Consider the following 20,679-nt stretch of genomic DNA (forward strand, 5'->3'; position numbering starts at 1 on the left):
AATGCATATTAAAACTGCAATGATGCTCTTTAAATTGCCCTTCCTTTTACTCAGGATTGTAAGCATATTGAAACCAGGATATTTCATGCTCTCCCCTTAAAATGTGTTGCACTTTTCTTACAAGTACAGTGTAGGTGCTCCTGTGACCTCGTTTCTTCAGTTTTTCCATATACAAAAAGAATCTTGGGTCTCAAAGCTAGCAATTAGACTGCATGTTTTTTTTAATCATATTGAAGTCCTGCCAGTATTAACATCTAAAAAGGGGGGAGTCATTGGTAGTATATTAACAGGTCGTAGAAGAGCCATCTGAATGTGTCCCTATTATTTTTATTACAGACTGATGTTCCTTGCCAACTCTATTAGTTTCCAGTAAGTTTTTAAAATAGTAGTCTTAAATGAAGGTCTGTCACCAGTTGTACTTTATACAGCTAAGTTACTTGATAGAGTCTTCCACTTCTCACATAACTGGCAGTTGGCACAGAGGATGAAGGCAGTGCACTGTTAAAGAGCTACTTTCTGTGGTACAGGGTTTTATTTTCCACAGCCTTTTGCCTACTGTGTGACCTTGAGCAAATCACTTAACAAGACAGTGCATTAGGGAAAACTGGAAATTTGTGCTAGGCTCTTTAATGGTCTCCTGGACTGCAAGTTTAGTAACCACCTATGGTTCTGTATAGTAAACCTTAATACCAACGTCATATTTAATGTTTGCTGTCTCCGTCCTTGGATTAGTAGATACAGGTTTTAATACAGTTATCAGTCAATAATATAGTCAGTCCTTTAATGGATTAGTACTTATCTGTCCCCCCCTACAAATAACTTTTTCCTCGCTCATCATTGTAGCTTCTTCTGATAAATGTATATTTTATCGACTGTTCTAACTAAAATAAACTTGTTGACTTTGAAAGTGTGATAGTTTGACTTTTAACAGCAAACTACTTTAGTAATTTCTGATCTGTATTTGAAAGCATAAATATGGACAAAGAACCAGTGAAAACAGCAAAAGCCTGAAAACTAATGTATAGTTTTAACATAAATTGGTAGCTGAACTGTCTGACATCCAGAATGTCAACAAAGAAGAGAAAAACTCAACTAAAAGAATAACTGTGACATTTCAGAAGGAGAAGAATGTAGTGCAAAACAGAAGTGGGAAAATCAGAAGGTGATGGCAGTTGAAGGAGAAAATTCTCCTGTCAACTTAGAGAGAAATATTGACCAAATGTACTCTGAGGTTTTAAAGATTAGTGGCTCTCTATTGGATTTCATAGAAACAAACAGAAGTCTGCAAGAAATAGAAGCTCTTTTAACCGGGCATTCAGACAAAACAACTGGTGTGCAAACTGCTTAAAAGGAGAGGAAAAGAAATGATAGAACAGCAATTAAAATATGAACAAATGGCACAGAAACTTGCTGAACATGAGGATAGGTCGTGCAGAAACAATCTGAGGTTTTACAGCTATACCAGAACACATAAAAGAAAAGGATTGTGAAGACTTCATGAGAAAATGTGTTAGCACATGGACTAAACTTTCTGTTGCTGATATTTAAAACTGAAAGAACACAGAGTAAATATTCCCAATTTGAGCCTGAGAAGGTAGCCAAGACCTATATTAAACTGTAGACATGGAAGAAAGGAACAGTCTTAAGAACTGGAAACGTGAGTTTGTGGGTAATGACTCTTTATTACAACCACAAATTAGCAGAAGTGCTATTCTTCCTTCTGTAAAACTCTCTACAGTGAATTAAAAAGTTTGAGTCTTCTATCCACTTGAATTAAAAATCAGGACATATCTTAGGCAGGTGCAAGATGAACTGAAAAAAGAAAAAGAACTGAAAGATGGAGAGACAGACAGAGGAATATGCAACCAGTCAGCAAATGTAGAGCAGCAAATTATGGACACTACAGGGAAAAGATTTACCACAAAGTCTTTTTCAGTTTTTCAGAAGAAAATGGAAGATAAAACGAAGAAAATTAAAGTGTTTAAAAAAAGAAAAGAAAAATCAAAGCTTTGAAAAAAAGTGAGATTTCAGAAAAAACAATGCACTGGAAACATTAAGTGAGGACAATATATAAACTGGAATTATGTTTATATGGACAATGATCATTGATAAAAATATGAGTTGTACTCTGAAAACATTGAAACCCATAAGTACCAAAGAATAAGTAACTGTCTGATTAATATAAATGTAAAATATAACTATATTTTAAAATTTACACAAAGCGAAATTTAGATCTAACTGGAAGGAGGGAGTGTTACCAAACGCTGTCTGGTGAAAGTTATGTTTGTATGCAAAATGCCAATTGTCTAATTTTGCTTCTGATAAATGTTCTGTAACAGAGCAGGAAGAAGGGGAGAAAGAAATATTACACGCAGCGTAGACAAATGGGTTAGGACATCTCTTTCTCTCTCTCTCTCTCTCTCTCTCTCTAAAGAGCAAAGCACTGGAAGCATTAAGTGAAACTAGCATTTCAAATACTCTTGATCTTCAACTTCACAGATTTTGCCAGGCTGCCAGAACTGTAATAGGAGTTATTCTTTAAGCACATATGTCTGTAAATGAATGAGAATATACACCTTGTTCTGTTCTTTACCACCACAGTTTCCAGTGTGCTCTTTCTTTTCTTGAACTTGCAGGTAGTCCAGTCTACCTTGCTAGACACTGCTGCATAAATACTGTACAATCTTGACATCCCATCCTTTGTCTGAGTATAGAGGTCAGTTGCATTTTCACAGAAACTGCCTTCCTACACCTCATAAATAACCAACTTCTAACTGGGTGCACCTGTGATGTTTGACTGAGATCAGCTGAAGAAATGTCTGTTTGCACTAATGTATTTTAACTTTCATCCCAAAGGCAATGTGTTTTAGCTGTTAATCTGGGACCCTGGTCCTGTTTGCAGAGACCATATGTATTGCTTTGCTGTCTGAAGTCAGATACTCGCACACCTAGATCACATTTCTCTTATTCTGATTGCCTGTGTTGGTAATTAAAAAGTTGATTAGTCATGCCAGCATTTGTTAACTGGGTTTCACTACAATGATTTATTTAAGTGAAAAGATGTATTGTTGCTGTGGGCATTGTGTTCAGGTTTATATTTAATGTTCTGCTACTTTTAGTTAACTTCAGAAGACAAATCTAACCATGTAGCTTGGAGCATCTGCTGCTTTCAGGTGCACCACAGCTTGGCATCTGTCAGCAGGCCTCTACAGAAAATATTCCCCTTCCTCTGGAGGAGTATTGAGTCTACTCAGCAGTGTGAGCAGGCAGTAGAAATTCCTAACCTTGTAATGAATTCTCCTTTGTACGAGAGCCCACCAGAAATGCATCCATGTATGTTGCACCTGAGTGACACATGCGACTGCTTCAGTCAGACAGTACATTGCCATGGTTTGGTTAGGTCTGATAGTCTGACAAAAGGCCTGTATCCTTTATGTACCCATTTGTTATTGGGGCAAGTGGACTGGTAGTGGATTCTTTTCATACTGCCCAAGTTACAAGAGCAGTTATTGAACTGAATCTGCTCTGCAGTAGACTGATGCACAGAATATCAATAAAAAAGGTCTGACAGCATCAACAGCATGATGTGCTTGCTCCAAAACAGCATACAAAACAAAAACAAAGTGTTGGGCTGAGGAGCAAGCCCCCTTGCACACCACCTCACCCCCGCTACTTAAATGTACTAAATCTGCGATCACACAGTAGCAGGAAAGACCTATTCCCCAAACCCAATATTTCAGCAGTCTCCCACCAGTGTCAATCTGCTTTTCTGTTGACCAAATGAAATGGACAATATCAACCAATATCACACCCAGAAATGTGTGTGTGTGTGTGTGTGTGTGTGTGTGTGTGTGTGTGTGTGTGTGTGTGTGTGTGTGTTACAGTTTTGCCGCACTTTGAGGAGTGTTGTAAGGCATGAACTTAAAGGGTGAATAACTTACGGTCCATAGAATTGCAGTAACTTGTAGCATGCACACCCCAAGTGTGTTATGAAATGGGTATCTGTATTTTTTGTAGTTTGAGTTTTACATTTAGTTTGTGTCTGGAAATTGTATGTTTTGTAGTATGTTTTAAAGTAAAATATTTCAGCCATCTATTTTAACAAATTGATAAATGTGCATGTTTTTAAACTGTGGAGTTATAATCTGAAGTTTTCAGGTTGGTTATTTAAGGTGCATATGTTAAATTGTTGTGCACTACTGCACAGCCTTGTTTATAAACAGTTCAGATGAGAGACTAACATACCAGTAGCACAGTTTCTGGCTGATAGTGCAGCTGACTAAAACCCTGAGTTGCTGTTTGTGTTTTAATGGTCATTTGTGTGTGCTTTATTTCTGTGTTAATATGTATTTATATTAAAACAGCATTTTACTTGTGTGTACTATATTATTAAATTTATAGATTTAATTCTTGTGTCAAACAACGCCTGCCAGATTCTTTCTACTGCTTTACTGTGTTCTTGTGTAGTTTAACTTAGAAGGTAGATTGGCTGCTTTCTCTTGCTGGATGACTGTTTTGCTTCTTGTAATTCACTTCTTTTCAGTCCTTATAGTGTTTCATTTTCCTTTCCATTTGTGGAGTTTATGCTTCCACTTTATTCAGGAGATTGTTTTTATCTTGTATATTTTACTACATTTCTTGATCAGCAAGTGTACTTAAATTTGAATTTTAAATGCTTTTATTACTGTAAAGTATGATATGATGTTGTTAATCTTCGTTCATTCTTTACTGATGGGTTATCGGTTCCGTCCTTGGAACTGAGCCGGCCAATATCAAGCTTGTGTCAGCCAAAAACTCTCGAGCCAAGGTCCTACCCAGAATGCTCTACTCCCTGTTAGTCAGATTTCGTTTGCCGCATTGCTGAACAGCCATGTCAAGCCACTCTCTCAGCTAAGTGTCTAATTTTTGACAGTTTATATATCATTACTCTAATATTTTCTCAAAAGTTTAATCTAATATTTTCCTACCCTATCGCACAGTTTAGACTCTCTCTCCCTCTAATCTTTTCTCTTTATTACCCTCTTTTCTTACCATGTGGTAATTCTCCATTACCATCATTGGTATTCCTTCCTTTTTCTCTTTTTACCCTTTTCTTGGGTAGCCGTTATTCTTCCTTTTGCTACTGTGCTTCTTCTCCACACCAGCTATGTCAGATAAAAAGAGTTCTGTTTGTTTCAAGCAGTGCAAGGACTGCGGCTGTAAGTTACTGCTTTCCGATGGCCATGACTTGTGTCTACTGTCTTAATGTCACCCACTTGACTGTATATCATCCATGTGGGATTTGTAAAAACTTCTCTACCAGGACTCTCAGTGAGAGGAAGAATAAGTTAATTTTGAAAGGTCTCAAATCTCCTTTCTCTAAGGCTATTTCTGGGTCAGAGGGTTCCCCCTCCTGTTAAACCCCGCAAAAGGCGTTCTTCCTGTTCTTCATCAAAGTCACTCCCATCTTCTCCCTCTGGAGATCGTAGGGAGTCGACTCACAAAAAGGTGAAATTGATTACTACTCCGGCACTGCCATCTGTAACCGTGTCGGTTCCAGTCTCGGCACCACCTCAAATGATCCTGACTACAGCCATGTCTCCTTTATTGATATCGGCACTGGAGTTCCAGGTGCAGACAACTACGGTTCCGACAGTTCTATCGCAACCCCTAACGGCACCATCAGTACAGGTTCAGTCCCCTTCGGCACCATTGATACAGTCACCTTTGGCTCAAAGTGTGACTCTTCTGTACTCCACGGCGCAGACTTTTTCAGCACCGACATGTACTTTGGTGCAGTCCTTCTCTGCAGCGTTCTTATTGCCGGTGCAGACATTTTCCACTACAGCACCGTATCCTTCGGGGCAGACCTTTGCCTTTACGGTGCAGACACCTTCAACCACTACGGTGCTGACATTTTCGGTGCAGACCTTTTCTACACCATTTTCTTCGGTGCAGACTTCCTCGGCTCCAAGCTCTGCACCTGTTGAATTAGCAAGGACCAAATATTCCCCTTCACTGGATCCTTTTGCAAGCAGTCAGTATAGTCCTTTCCTAGAAAGGCGAGAATCGACATCAGCCTACTCCATAAGGTCAACCAAGAGTCTTTCTGAGCAGGATGTGTTGCGGCTTGTTGACCAGTTGCTTGTAGCCAGAGGTCTCTCTCAACTGTTGAAGTCCATGTTCCCTCATTCAGGTGAGCGTATTTTGCCTCAACCCCCAGCGTATACACCTCCTTCGACTTCCATCCAAGTTTCAAAGCCTATTACTCCGACAGCAGCTTCCCTCCCTCTGACTTCAGTAGTGGATCTCACTTTGGAACCAGAGTCATCCTTGTGGCCCTCAGTGCACTGGGCATCAGGCTCTTCTCAGATCAGTGGCTGTGCCATTGGGGAGGGCATTCCTGGCTCCACGCTGATTTTTTTCTATGGCACCTTTCAGGGATGCTGTCTTTCTTATGGTTCACGTTCCTCTTGAAACTCCTGGTTATGGGGCGGGTTCACGGGGTATGACCCCGGTTCCGAGGTTGTCATGCTCAGTTCTGGGCTCCCATCCCCTCCTTGGGTGGGCCAGCCTTCCGGGCCATGGAGAGGGCGCTTGCCTCCACCAGCAAAGCTCATTTGTCAGAGTCCTCTCCCACCTCTGTGCCGCAACTGCCACAAGCTTCAACCTCCAGGCACAAGAGCTTCAGGTCTCTCCTCCTTAGGATACCCCCTCTTTGCAGTCTTCCCCAGAACCTCCCACTGAGGAAACACCCCGCAAAACATCGTGAAAGAGGAAGCACATGCACTCCACTGAGGAGTCATTGACTGAAGATACGGATTTTGATGACGGGGAAGGGTCCCCATGGTCACCCTCTGATGAGGTGTCCTTTGGTGACATCCTTGAGATCTTTAGACAGAGGGGTGACTGGAAGTCATCTAATTCTTCCTCTGAGGTATCTGTATTCCTGCAAGCTTTTTGTGCCCGGCCCCCTACCTCCTGGGTCACCCCGCCTGCCGATGAGCTCGTCCAGCTCATCATGCAGTGAGCATGGAAGGCTCCTGATACCATGGAAGTGATACCTAAGAGGCCAGACGAGATATTATCACCCCCCGCAGAGCACCCCCACTGGTCACGTGGTCTTCCAGTAGACGCTATGGTGGTGGCAGTTGCTACTAAGAAGGATTTGGCAGAAGAGAGCCAAACTGTCCATCCGCCCAACAAGGAGTCCCGGGCAATTGACAGATTAGGGAACCATGTGTTTGCTTCATCGACCTTCGCCGTAAGGTCTTTGAATTATTTGGCACATTGTACCAGGCCTCAGCGAGATCTTATCAACCAGCTCTCTGAAACCTTGGCAGGAGCTGTTGCTGGCGAAGTCCGTGATAATGTGGCTTCTCAGATAGCCACCCTGGAGTCCATTTCCAACTCTTCCATGTGCCTTATTTCTCACACAGCAGAAGGGGCAGCTAGAGCAGCAGGCACAGGGATTGTTGCCAGATGACATGCTTGGATGCACCTTTGTGACTTTTTGGACTCCTTTAAGGCTTCCACATGAATGCCCCTATAGAGGCCATTTCTTTATTTGACCCTAAAGTCAAGGATACGCCGGCACGGTGCAAACAGGATGGCAAGACCTTGTCTGCCATTGGTGTTAGACACTCCACTCCTCAGCGATTCTATTCCAGAAATCAGAGGAGCGGAAAGATCTGGCACAAGAAATCACAGGGTTCTTTCCAGGATGCACATGCTGAGCTTTTCCCTAGAGGCAGAGGAGGGAACTCCAATGGAAGACTCCCCTTTCGGGGCAGAGGAGGTCCGCGAAACCGGGGTTCCAGAGATTCTTGCTCTGGCCATCCCTATCAGTGCTCCTGAAGCATTGCCCGACTGCTTACCTCTGGAAGCGGTAGGGGGTCATTTCTCCTTGTACCCCGCTGCCTGGCAAAAGATAACAACCAACTCTTTGGTACGACAGATTATATCCAGAGACCATCACATCCCCTTCCATCTTTGCCCATTCTCATCTGTTGTGCAGTACTTTATGAGAGTCTTATATTACGTTATCATAGTAAGAACATGTTGTGCAGTACTTTATGAGAGTTTTATATTACGTTATCATAGTAAGAACACCCAGTCAAAGGGAAACAGCAGCACACAAAATCAAAAAGCTGCTACAAAAAAGAGTCATCCAGGTGCCATCCCCCCCCCAGACCCTGGATTTTACTCAAGGTTCTTTTTAGTGCTAAAAAAGACAAGGGACTGGAGACCAATTCTGGATCTCAGTACACTAAACAAATTTGTAAAAACAGAGACATTCCGGATGGTCACAGTTCAGTCTGTCCTTCCTCTTCTGGAAGATGATGATTGGATGTGCTCTGTAGATCTTCAAGATGCGTATTACCACATAAAGATGGAGAAACGTTCAAGAAGATACCTCCACTACAGTATAGGAGCCAGTCACTACCAATTTCAAGCCCTGCCGTTCGGTCTCTCTACAGCCCCCAGAGTGTTCACAAAATGCATGGCAGTGGTTATCGCTCACGTGCGACTTCAAGGATTCCAGACATTTCCATATCTAGACAACTGGCTCCTTACTGTCCCCACCAAGCGTCTACTGGAAGAAACCCTGCAGTATACTCACTTAACAGTTCAAAGCCTGGGAATCACTATAAGTTGGGAGAAATCCAACACAACCCCAACTCAGTCTTTGGAATTGGGGTACTGTCGGACATGAGAAATTGCACAGCATCCCTTCCAGAACATAGACTTCATAGTGGAAGGCAACAAGTTCAATCGTTGCTCTGTCACCACAAATCTCCAGCTCGATCTGTACTTCATCTATTAGGGTCAGTTGCAGCTTCAATCACCATTGTTCCCCTAGCCAGATTCCACATGAGACTTCTTCAATGGCTACTTCTCATTCTGTGGTACCCTCTACAACATCTTTTGTCTTTTCAAATAAGTATGACTCAAAGATGCAAGCAAGATTTACTCTGGTGGACGTCTCAAAATCCCCAGCAATGGTCTTGCCCTTTCACCCCCCATCTACCAATAACCACGGTGACCACGGATGCCTCCCTGATGGGGTGGGAGGGCTATGTCAGGGAAACGCAGTCCAAGGCACCTGGTCGGAGACAGAGGCCCTTTTGCATATCACTGTGTTGGAACTGAGGGCAGTGCTTCTAGTGTTGCAAGCATTTTACTCCATCCTTCCATCAGGGACTATTGCGATCCAATCAGACAACATGTCAGTGGTCTGGTACATCAACAAACAAGGGGGCACCATATCTTACCCGTTATCCCAAGAGGCCTTGAGAATATGGCATTGGGCAATAGCTCACAACTGCTTTCTGATTGCAATGCACATTCTCGGGAGCTCCAACATGATAGCGGACAAATTGAGCAGGTGCTCAACCAACTACAAGTGCAGCAACTACTTTGCCCTGATCCCCCCTCGGGGACAGTCACCAAAAGATGCTCTAGTCCACGCTTGGCCCTTGGGTCTTCTTTATGCCTTTCCACCTCTTTCCCCTCATCTCCTGATTTCTAAAGAAAGCACGACAGTTTAAGAGCAAAGTGATCCTCATTGCTCCATATTGGCCTCGACAAGTCTGGTTTCCCTTCCTCTGGCCTCACCTGCTAGATCAACCATGGATCCTCAGTCCCATCACCAATGTTGATACCCCATCCACAGGGTCTGATTCTCCCCAATCTAACAACCCTGAAACTGACAGCTTGGTTTCTCCACTTCCTGTGATTGCCAGGCATGAAAACCTTCCGCCCCCTGTGCGCAGTATTCTTATGGCATCTCATAAATAGTCCACCAGACTTATCTATCTTAATAAATGGAAAAGATTCTCTATATGGGCAGCAGATAAGCAAATAGACCCCTTGTCAGCCCCGGTCTCGATGGTATTAGATTACTTATCACATCTTTTCCACTCTGGGGTGTCTGCCTCGGGTCTATATTAGAACATCGAATGTTTAATAGTTTGAATCACTAAAGGTCGACCTTTAATGATCGAACTATTAAAACATTGAATGTTCCTAAAAAAAAATTTAAAAAAAAAAAGAAAAACTAAAGGGTGTAGGCGGGCAACCCCCCATGTGGAGGGCTGCATCCCCCAGACTCCTCGCTACTTAAATATACCAACTCCGAGATCGCACTACATTGAAGTAAATGGAAATCTCCTCTTACGGAGATATCTGTTTACACATTCGATATTCTGAACATTCGTTATTGTTGTGTCGACAATATCAGATTCGATATTGTCGGCTTTCGACAATATAATATCGACCCATCTGCCTCTACTATCCGTGTACATTTAGCTGCCATCTCAAATTTTCATATTGGTTTTCAAGATTCTTCACTTGTGTCACACAGACTCTGTAAGACTTTCTTGAAAGGGGTTATCCACCTAAAACCTCCCTTTAGAGAACCCATACAACCTTGGGATTTGACTTTGGTTCCACAAGCTTTAACAGCTCCACCCTTTGAACCTATGTCTGTTCTCTTGTGATGTAAGATATCTCTCTTGGAAAACTTTGTTTCTGATTGCAATCACATCGGCCAGACGATTGTCAGAACTTCAGGCCTTATGCATCAAACCTCTTATCTTCCATAAGGATAGGGTATTACTGAGAACCAATTCTACCTTTTTACCAAAAGTGGTGTCAGAGCGATCTATCAACCAGTCTATTGATCTCCCAGTGTTCTTTCCTAACCTTTCTAACAAGGGAGAGTATTTCTTGCACTCCTTGGATGTTCATAGGCAAATAGATTTTATCTGGACAGAACAAAATCTACCCGTAAATCAGACCAACTGTGTCTGACTTTTTCTGGATCTAGGCGGAGTCATCCTGCATCAAAAGTTACATTGGCTTCATGGTTGAGAAATTCTATCACCTTTATCTACAACAAAAACAATCTCACCTTGCCTCATAGAGTCAAAGCACATTCTACCAGATCTATGGCAACTTCAGCACCTTTCCATGCTAAGGCTTCCCTCAGTGATATTTGCTCAGCTGCAACTTGGGCTAAACCTCATACCTTTATTCTTCATTACAAATTGGACTTGGCCTGCAGAGGTAGAGCTTCCTTTGGCTCCAAGGTGCTCAGGAATGTCCTTCCATGAGGGCCACCCAAGAATACACGTAGCTGGGAACTCTGTCCCATCAGTAAGGAATGAACAAAGATTAACATCATCAGATAAAGAAGTTATGTCTTACCATAACGTCCCATCTGTGTTGTTGATCTTCATTCATACTTTTCTAGATGCTGTTAGTTTGTTGGATTTTAAGTATGGATTTGTGAGTGAATGTAAAGTCTGGGTTGCCTGCACTAGCTTTTTCCCATTTGTGATACAGGTTGTTTATAAATGTGTGTATGAAAAATATATACATGTGTGATTGCAATCACTGTTTTGAGAGTCGGGAGGAAACCATAATACCCAAAAAAACAGCACAGATAATGTAGAGAACATACATGCACCACATAGTGACAGGAACTAGTAACGTATGTAAACCTACATTGTTTTGAGGCATGAAAGTAAATATTATAATATAAAATATTACTTTTATTGCTAGAAAGTTAAACATGGATTATAATATCATGCACGATGTTCTGACATTACTGTCAGATGCAAAGACAGTTTGTCAAACATTGTAAAGGATTTAAACAAACATACACACAATACCACCTGTGTAGAAGCAGTGCAAGTTTGATAGTAGGCTCTATATGATGCATTGCCCTTTCAGTACTAGACATCCTGGGAAAAGTGAATTTCCTCATGAACATCTGGTTCTGATTTGGTGATGAAGATTTGGGAATCTTGTTTTGTCATGCTGTAGTCTTCTGAGAATGTGCAACACTGACATCACTTTCTCCTCCTAATTGTAAAAATGCATTCTTTAGCTCTTCTTTTCCTTCTAGTCAGGCAGATGAGTGTTGATAGGATTCATTCTTTTTAATGGCAAGGGTGACTCTTCCATGTCTTTCAGTTATTCCCTTTGACTCAACATTTCATAACAAAATATAAAGAAGAAACACCTGGACTCTTCTTTTTTTTTGGCCCTGTGGTGGCCAAGAGGGGTGTGGTTTCAGGCTTTTCAGGTCCTGGTAGTGTAGGAAGCTGTCTCAGTACAAGCCATGGAAGTCCTCCTCAGTTGGAATGACAGTGAATACACCTTAGAAGCTGGCTTTTAACTTAGACCCCCCTCTTCCAACTGGACATCTGTGACAGAGACTGGGGGTATTTGGGGCTACTCATTAAGGGCACTCTGAGTGGAAGAGATTCCCCATATAGGTACAGATTATGATTATGATCTATTTCTGACTTCAGTATGCTTTGGGTTTCAGTTATTCCAAACTCTGTTTGCATGTCTGTGGCACCTCCATCCATAATGACCTAGTAGATGTTAGAACAGTGTTGACTTCTTCATCTCTGCCTACCTGTGAAGAATGTTTTCTCTTCCTTGGGACCTAAACAGGCTTGTTCATCCACTTCAAACTTGCAGGTCCAAATGTTTTAAAGTTTATTGTTTGGAACACACTGTTTTCCAGGTGGTTGTTAACCTCTGTTCAGATAATCTTGGAACTTTAGACTGCTGTTTGTAGAAACCATATCTATTTTTTTCAGAAAGACTAGCTGTCCATTTGGACGGACCCATATTTCCTTCTGGAAATAGCATCTCCTTTAAGTAGTCCTCCTTTCCATTTTCTTTCCATAGTTAGAAACCAGGAGAAAGAGTCCCTCAACCCTGGATGCCCACTGCTAGCATGGGTTGTATCCAGTAGTATACATTAGCTTAGGAAAGCAGAACGGCTATTAATTGTCTTTGCCCCATGGAGACAAGAGACTTCCAAATGCTAAGCAAGCCCATTCCATGTAGATTGCCAACTGTATTGTGTTTTCCCATCAAACAACTGCCTTTAGAAAATGCTTTTAAAGGCCATTCCACCAAAGGAAAGACTGCTTCTTATTCTTGCTTCAGGAATGTGTCCATTGTGGATATCTTTACCAGTCGTCATTGCTTGTACCATGGTTCCAGGAGTTGGGACCCTATTTATGCCTCAGAGTTACAGGATTTTTTTTTTTTTTTTGCTACTCTGATGCTCCCTTGTACCAGGTGTTTGTTGGAATTTTTTTTTCAGAAGCTCCCCAATGCCCCCCAAATCAGGGATAACAGTTATGTTTTCACTGTTATGGAGAGCTTTTGCTGTGAGTATTTGTTGCCGTCTTTTTTTCTCTGAGCTTAGGCAATCAGTCCATTATTTATGTATTCATGAAGCTTGAGTTTTGTTTCCTGTTTTATCTGGCTGCATTTTCTTGGGGGTAGGATTCTGAATGAGTGGTCATGTACTCTGCCATAGTCCAGCTCATGACACCATGCTGTTTGCCAGCTAGGCATTTGCATGCTTAGCATGGGAATGAAAGGATAAATATCAGAGCTAATGAAAGCAGCTGTTAAAATCCCAACAGATACACATACTACAGAAAGCTTACTCAAAGATCAGCTAACAAGTATATACTGTGTCATTATTTTATGTAATTAAACCATGTCCATTTTTCTGCAATTCTGCATACAAAGTATATTTATACAGAGAATGGGAGGTGTATTTTATGGCTTGATTAGACCACTTTTTATGAGCTTGCTGCTTTCATGTTGTAGCTTTTTCAAAATTATTACCTTTGCAGTATTGTTGATGTTCTTCATCTCACATTGCTGCAGTCCTTACACTTGGGTAGTCCGCTGTCCTCGGTCGGCCCGAATATCAAAGTATAAGGCTGACGTCGGTCAAGGCGCATTTGACTGACATCAGGACGTCAGGGTACAAATGCGCATGACCGACGTCATATCCTCAGTCTTTTTTGCCGCATGGTCCGATGCAGAAGCAGCGTTGCAAGTGCCGGTTGGCGTTTTGAAATTGTTCGATTTCGGAGTTTCAGACCGAATCAAAGTTGGCTAAGTACCCCGTTGGGGAATATTTTGGTTTTTTCTTGCCTCAGTGGTTTACCGGATGTCAGAAAAAGTGAATAATTGTATTTCTTGTGGGAAACAGATACCGCATAGAGACTACCATACTTTGTGTATTCCTTGTTTAGGGCCTGAGCACGACGTTGTTGGGTGTCGCTCTTGTGCTAGATTCAATAAGCGCACTATTAAGAGAAGATTAGATTGTGCCAGGTTAGTCTTCGGGAAGCAGTGCAATTATAAAATGCCGTCGGATGCTCCGACGCCCGCTTCAAGAAGCGCAAGGACAAAGCTGTTAAACCTAGGCTAGAGGAACCGTCAGTACCGGACGGGTTCTTTGGAGGCGTCGGTGGAGCCGGTGGTTCCACCGGAGGTTTCTTTGGGATCCCAGGGAGAGACTTTGTTATTGCAGGATGTGGCCTCTCAGGAGGCAGGCCAGGCTGATGGGGCTTCTCAGGTTACTATACTCCCTCCTGCCTAGGGTGGTTAGGCCCTCTCCTTCTGTTTCCAAGGCTTCTCCCAGGGGCAGGCCAGGTTTAGCTTCAGTTGGTGTTACCCCTAGTTCTTCAGGAACTGTGCCCAAGAAGCATATGCTTAAAATGGCAGAAGATTTGATTACTTTGATTAGGGGTTCTATGCCCCCTCCTGATAAGAGACCTAGGGTGGAGCCTGAGCTAGGGAGTTTTGAGCAGGCTTCAGATGTTTCGGAGTCTTCGGCTGAAGACTTGCAGGAGTACTCTCCTTATTCTGATTCGGATGATTCTACTCCTTCTGCTTCTCCTCCTGAGGATTTTTCTTTTTCAGAAACTCTTCATTCCATGAGGGAGCATTTTAAGTGGGAAGGTCAGGACTTCTCTGATTCCAGGAAAAGGCTTAGGGAATTTTTGTTTTTACCCCAGCATAGGCCTTTGGCTATACCTCCTGTTTTGGATGTAGTGGAAGATGTTTTTACAGAGGCTTCTCTTAATCCTGATTCTTTACCTCCTGCTCCTGTTAAACCGGATAGGTATTACAGGGTGCCTGAAGCTCATAAGTATCTTTTTAAGAGTCCTAGGGCAGACCCAGAAACTGTTAGCCAGGGGCCTAAAGGTGTTAAGGCTTCTGTTGTAAAGAATCCGGTTCCTGCAGACAAAGAGGCCAGGGCCTTGGATAGATGGGGAAAGAAAGTTTATACTTCTTCCACTCTTGCTATGAGGGCTTTGAATTGCCAGTTTCACATGTTGAAATACCAGAACTATCTTCTTTCACAATTGAAGTCTAAGGTTGATGCTCTGGCAGAAGGTATTGATTGTAAAGAGTTGCAAGATTTAGTACATGTTTCTGAACAGGTGGGTAAGCATTCTTTGCAATGTGGTTTTGATGCTGTACAGGCCTCATCTAGGGTGGCTGCCACTGGGTCAGTTCTTCGCAGGCACGCCTGGCTGAGGGATCAAAATTTATCTGACCATGTTAAAACAAGGATTTTAGATGCTCCTTTACAATCTGACGTGTTGTTTGGTTCTCCTGTTGAGGCAGTTTTGAAGAAAATGGAAGACAAGGCTAAGTCTATGCAGACTGTTAAAGATTTTTTGCAGGTCCAGCCTCCTAAGTTTAGTAGAAATTGGCCTACTAAGGGGTGGACGTATCCTTCTTATGATTCCCAGTCTAGGGGTAGATCTAGACGTGGTAGGGGCAGAGCTCAGGGCTCTTTCAGGCCTAGAACAGGGAGTTCTCCTGCACAGTCTTCGGGTGAGGGCAGGGGTCAGTCCTTTCGTAAACAGACCCAATGACCTACCTTTTCAGCTGCCAGAGCCTTCTCGTCTGGCAGCACCTTTGGGAGGAAGGTTGGCACTTTTCAAAGAAAATTGGAGTTTAATTACCCAAGACAGATGGGTATTGGATATCATACAATCATGTTACAGGTTTTATTTCCATACCTTGCCTCCTTTCAAAGGCATGCCAGACGTTCCTCCTCAACAAAGAATAGAGGCCCACAAGCAAGTTTCTCTGTTACTCCAGATAGGGGCTATACAGCCGGTCCCTATGCCAGAAGTGGGCCTAGGATTTTATTCTCGCCTGTTCCTAGTACCAAAGAAGGGGAACACGTGGAGACCAATTTTGGATTTGTCTATCCTCAACACTTATCTGGACATTCCCAAGTTCAAAATGTTGACGTTACAGCAGCTTTTACCTCTGCTGGGCAAAGATCATTGGATGGTAACTTTGGATCTCAAGGAGGCTTACCTTCATGTTCCTATCAGACTAAGTTGCAGGAAGTATCTGAGCTGGGACTTCTCACTATCAGTTCTCTGCATTGCCCTTTGGCTTATCTACTGCCCAGAGTGTTCACGAAAGTGCTGGCTCCAGTGATAGCTTTCTTCAGGCTAAAAGGAATACAGATCTATCCTTATTTGGACGACTGCCTGATTCTGGCTCAAGGAAGGAAGAGCTTCTTCATCATTTGGAATATGTGATAGCAGTGCTAAGATGCCTGGGGTATTCTGTGAGCGAAATAAAGTCCAGTCTAGTACCCTCTCAAGACATGTGCTTTCTGGGTGTGAGACTGAATACAGCATCCCAGATGGCCTTTTAACCCGGACAAACAAAAGAGTCTTTCCCTTTACTTCCATCAACTATCTCATCAGTCCGGGCTGACTGCAAGGACAGTCCTTCAAGCCTTAGGGTTCATGGCATCTTGTATTCTGGTGCTTCCCAATGCCAAACTGCATATGAGGAAGCTACAATGGTATCTCAAAATGTATGGACACAGCACTGCCAGGATCTGGACACTGTCATTCAAATAATACCTTGCATTCAAAAGGAATTTTTGTGGTGGGCTCAGGAATGTCACCTAAACAAGGGACTCTCTGTGACCCGGCCAGAGGCGAGTCAGATTTTAACGACAGATGCCTCAGACAAAGCTTGGGGAGCTCATCTAAATGGAAAGTGGATACAAGACAAGTGGCCTGCCAGACTACAACATCTACATATCAACCTGAAGGAGATGTTAGCAGTCCAGTTTGCATTAATAGCTTTCAAGGATTTACTTCTTCCAGGGCAGGTGTTGATTCTAACAGACAACACAACTGTCATGTGGTACATCAACAAGCAAGGGCATTCTTATCCTCTATGCAGGCAAGCAATGATTTTGTGGGAGACTGCTCTCAGTTTACAGCTCAATCTTCAGGCAAGGTTTCTGCCAGGAGCACAGAACTCCTTAGCAGATGTGTTGAGCAGGCAATTATGGATCCCAGTGGAAATTGGATCCTCATGTATTTCAGAAATTGACAGTGTCATGGGGAACTCCAGACATAGATCTGTTCGCTTCTCCACTAAACCACCAGCTGCCAAAGTTTTGCACAAAAAGGTTTCATCCCACAGCTTGGAGAGTGGATGCTCTTTCTTTCAATTGGAGCAATCTTCATGTGTATGCCTTTCCACCTCTGCCTCTCCTCCCAAAGGTACTTCTAAAGGTCAGACAGGACAAGCCAAGGATGATTTTAATAGCTCCAGATTGGCCTCGACAGCACTGGTACCCATTACTGAGAAGCCTGGTACGGAAGCCTCCATGGCCTTTGCCTTCGATTCCACACCTGTTGTCACAGGAGGACAGCCATTTGCTCAATGTCAAGCTTCACTCTCTGCACCTAACAGCCTGGCATATTCTGTTTTGAACCATAGTGGGCCTCCACTTCCTCAGCAAGTTTTGAATGTTATTTTGGAAGCTAGAAGGCCTAGTACAAGGAAAGTGTACGCAGATAAGTGGAAGAGATTTTTATTTTGGAGTGCAGCAAAAGATTTTGATGTTTCTGAGCCTAATTTGAGTGTGGCTCTTCAATATCTTACTGAATTACTGGACAAAGGTTTGTCTTTATCTTCTATTAAGGTTCATGCTGCAGCAATTTCGGCTCACTATGATTGTGACCCACCATTGTTTTCTCATCCTTTGTTCAAGCAATTTCTTAGAGGGGCAAAGAATATAAGACCCCCACGTAGAGCTCCTACTCCTGCTTGGGATCTCAATTTTGTGTTGGAGAAACTCACTCTGCAACCTTTTGAGCCTGCAGCTACTTCTGAGTTGAAATATTTATCATGGAAGACTGCTTTTTGTTGGCCATTACCTCTGCAAGAAGGGTTTCTGAATTGCAGGCCCTTATGGCGTTGAGCCTTTCTTGATTTTCCATAAGGATAGGGTATCTTTACGTACTAATCCTTCCTTTATGCCTAAGGTGGTTTCTAGTGTGGCTTTAAACCAAACTATTCATTTGCCTACTTTTATGCAAATCCCCAAAATAAAGGGGAAAAGATTTTGCACACTTTAGATGTACACAGGCAGTTGCGATATTATTTGGACAGAACTAAAGGATTCAGGCAGTCTCAGCAGTTATTTGTTTCTTTTGCTTTGAGTTCTCAGGGCAAGCCTGTGTCAAAACAAACTATTTCTAAGTGGATTGGGTTTTGCATTGCTTTCTGTTATTCCCATCATGGCAAGGAGATTCCAGCTGGGATTAGGCCTCATTCCACTAGGGCTACTGCCACTTGACAGCTTTTTGAGGGGGGTGGCAACCAAGGATATTTTGGAGGCAGCTACTTGGAGTTCAGTGCATACTTTCTCTAGGCATTATCACCTGCCACTTTACTCTAAATCCAGGGCTGGTTTTGCCACTGCTGTTTTGCAGAGCATTTTGGCAGCTCCTGCTTCCTTATAGTTTGGCCATCCTCCCAGACCTCTGCTTTGGGATTCTACCCAAGTGTAAGGACTGCAGCAATGTGAGATGAAGAACATAGTACAGTTTTGTACCTACCATAAATGTAGATGTTCGAAGATCCACATTGCTGCAGTCCACCCTCCTTCCCCTCTGTAGTTAGAGGTGGTTGTAAATATTGTGTATATAGTGTGTATTTTGTACATATAATTAGGGCAAGGGTGCTTGGTTGTTTGTTTTGCTGTCTTTTGGTTTTGACCTTTATTTTTAGGGTCTTCTGACATCTGGGGCAAGAAAAGACTGAGGATATGACGTCGGTCATGCGCATTTGTACCCTGACGTCCTGATGTCAGTCAAATGCGCCTTGACCGACGTCAGCCTTATACTTTGATATTGGACTACCCAAGTGTAAGGACTGCAGCAATGTGGATCTTCGAACATCTACATTTATGGTAGGTACAAAACTGTACTTTATTGTTATTGATATGGTTTTAGATAGTTTTCTAGTAGTGTGTTTTGATAAAGATTGCTTAGATGATTTAGTTTTGCATGTTATTTGAATGTGTTTATTGTCCCCTCTTGCTGTGCATCATGTGGTGGTCGTCTTGATAATGGAGTCTAGTTTCAGCACACTGTGTAGTTGGAAATGGTATGTAGTATGACCATTGAACTTGTTTCTTGTTTCTTTCAGGGCACAGAAGTGAAGGCAATCACTTATTCAGCCATGCAGATTCATGAAGATCCAGCCCCTGAACTTTTTGTCATTATTGACATTTGAGTTTATAAAGGCAGTGTCCCCCTTCATACACTACAGCTTGCAAATGTCAGTAGATCAGGAGGTTTAAGAATCATAACTCCGATCTGGAAGTGCCTCTGTTGAGATGGATTGCTGCAAGAAAATATACAGGATGTGGATCATCTTGTTTCATGGAGTATTATTTCGTTAACCTTTAAATATGCAGAGTGTGATATGTATTTATTAGAACCATTAAATCTCTTTTGGGTCTCTACAAGAATGACAGAGACCATTCTGTAAAATTTTATTAATATACCATTTTGTTAAATTTTCCTAAAATGCAGCAACATATGTTTTGGCCTGGTGCACAATACCAGGATGTAAAACATTACAGATGTTTCCAGGTGTTTTTATTAAGTACAGATAGACCACTGAATCTTATTTCACAGGTCACTTTTCAGTAGATATAATCTGGGATACTCTTCATGACTGCCCTCTCATGGCAGTATGTAATGTTAGGATGTTTATAATAATGGCCATTGCTGCAGCTCATTTATGAGTTAGTGAGAACTTAGCTGCTAGTGGATGTCAGTTTTCCAGCAGGAAATTAAGGACAGTCAGACATTTCCAGACCAGATGCGCTATTTGTCATAACAAGAATATCCATGTGAAACCTAGCTGTGAAGAAGAATCTGTGTCCATCATAAGTTCCACACTTAATGGGAGATCATGGGATTTGTCTGACTCTTACTTCCAAACAGACTAGAAGCAGCGAGTACCTTATATATAATATATATTTTATATATATGTATATGTATATATATGTGTGTGTGTGTGTGTGTATATGTATGTACGCATATATATATATATATATATATATATATATATATATATATATATATATATGTGTGTGTGTGTGTGTGTGTATTGTTTCTAGTTGCTGAGTTTTTGTATGAATATTTTCTCTTCCCAAGAGACTTGTGATGCCATAGAAAAGGTCACTAAGTCTGCCTGTAAGAGATATCAACTAAGGACCAGCTTTTGCAGCCTTTATTTTGTACTCTTTGGCCAGGTGAGAAACCTAATGTAATGTCTTGCAAGGAATATATGACTTTAAAAGACTTTATTGTGGACGGCCAAATATCGTAAGGCCTCTGTGAAACATAGAAAGCCAGTTGTACTGTATCAGTGCATATCTGCCTCCCTTCAGTAGGTGAACCTACAGCCATTTCCAAGCATGGAAAGAAGCTTAAGGAATACCCCAAGAAGCACCCTAAATATCATAAAATGAACTGATCACGAATGTATTTAGGTAAGGAATAT

General features: G+C 42.2%; 1 protein-coding gene across 2 annotated transcripts in view; it reads left to right on the forward strand.

The window, feature by feature from the left end:
• The window catches only part of ZBTB8OS (zinc finger and BTB domain containing 8 opposite strand), a 368,696-nt gene extending 349,158 nt beyond the window's left edge, over positions 1-19,538 (forward strand). For both annotated transcript variants that reach the window (XM_044059941.1, XM_044059942.1), the window contains one exon: positions 19,312-19,538. In XM_044059941.1, the coding sequence (XP_043915876.1) occupies positions 19,312-19,398 (87 nt within the window). In that variant the 3' untranslated portion in view covers positions 19,399-19,538. The remainder of the gene's footprint in view (positions 1-19,311) is intronic.
• Positions 19,539-20,679: the final 1,141 nt, after the last annotated feature.

Source organism: Protopterus annectens, chromosome 1.part2 (assembly GCF_019279795.1).
Source record: "Protopterus annectens isolate FY-2018-M chromosome 1.part2, PAN1.0, whole genome shotgun sequence".
NCBI lineage: Eukaryota > Metazoa > Chordata > Ceratodontiformes > Protopteridae > Protopterus > Protopterus annectens.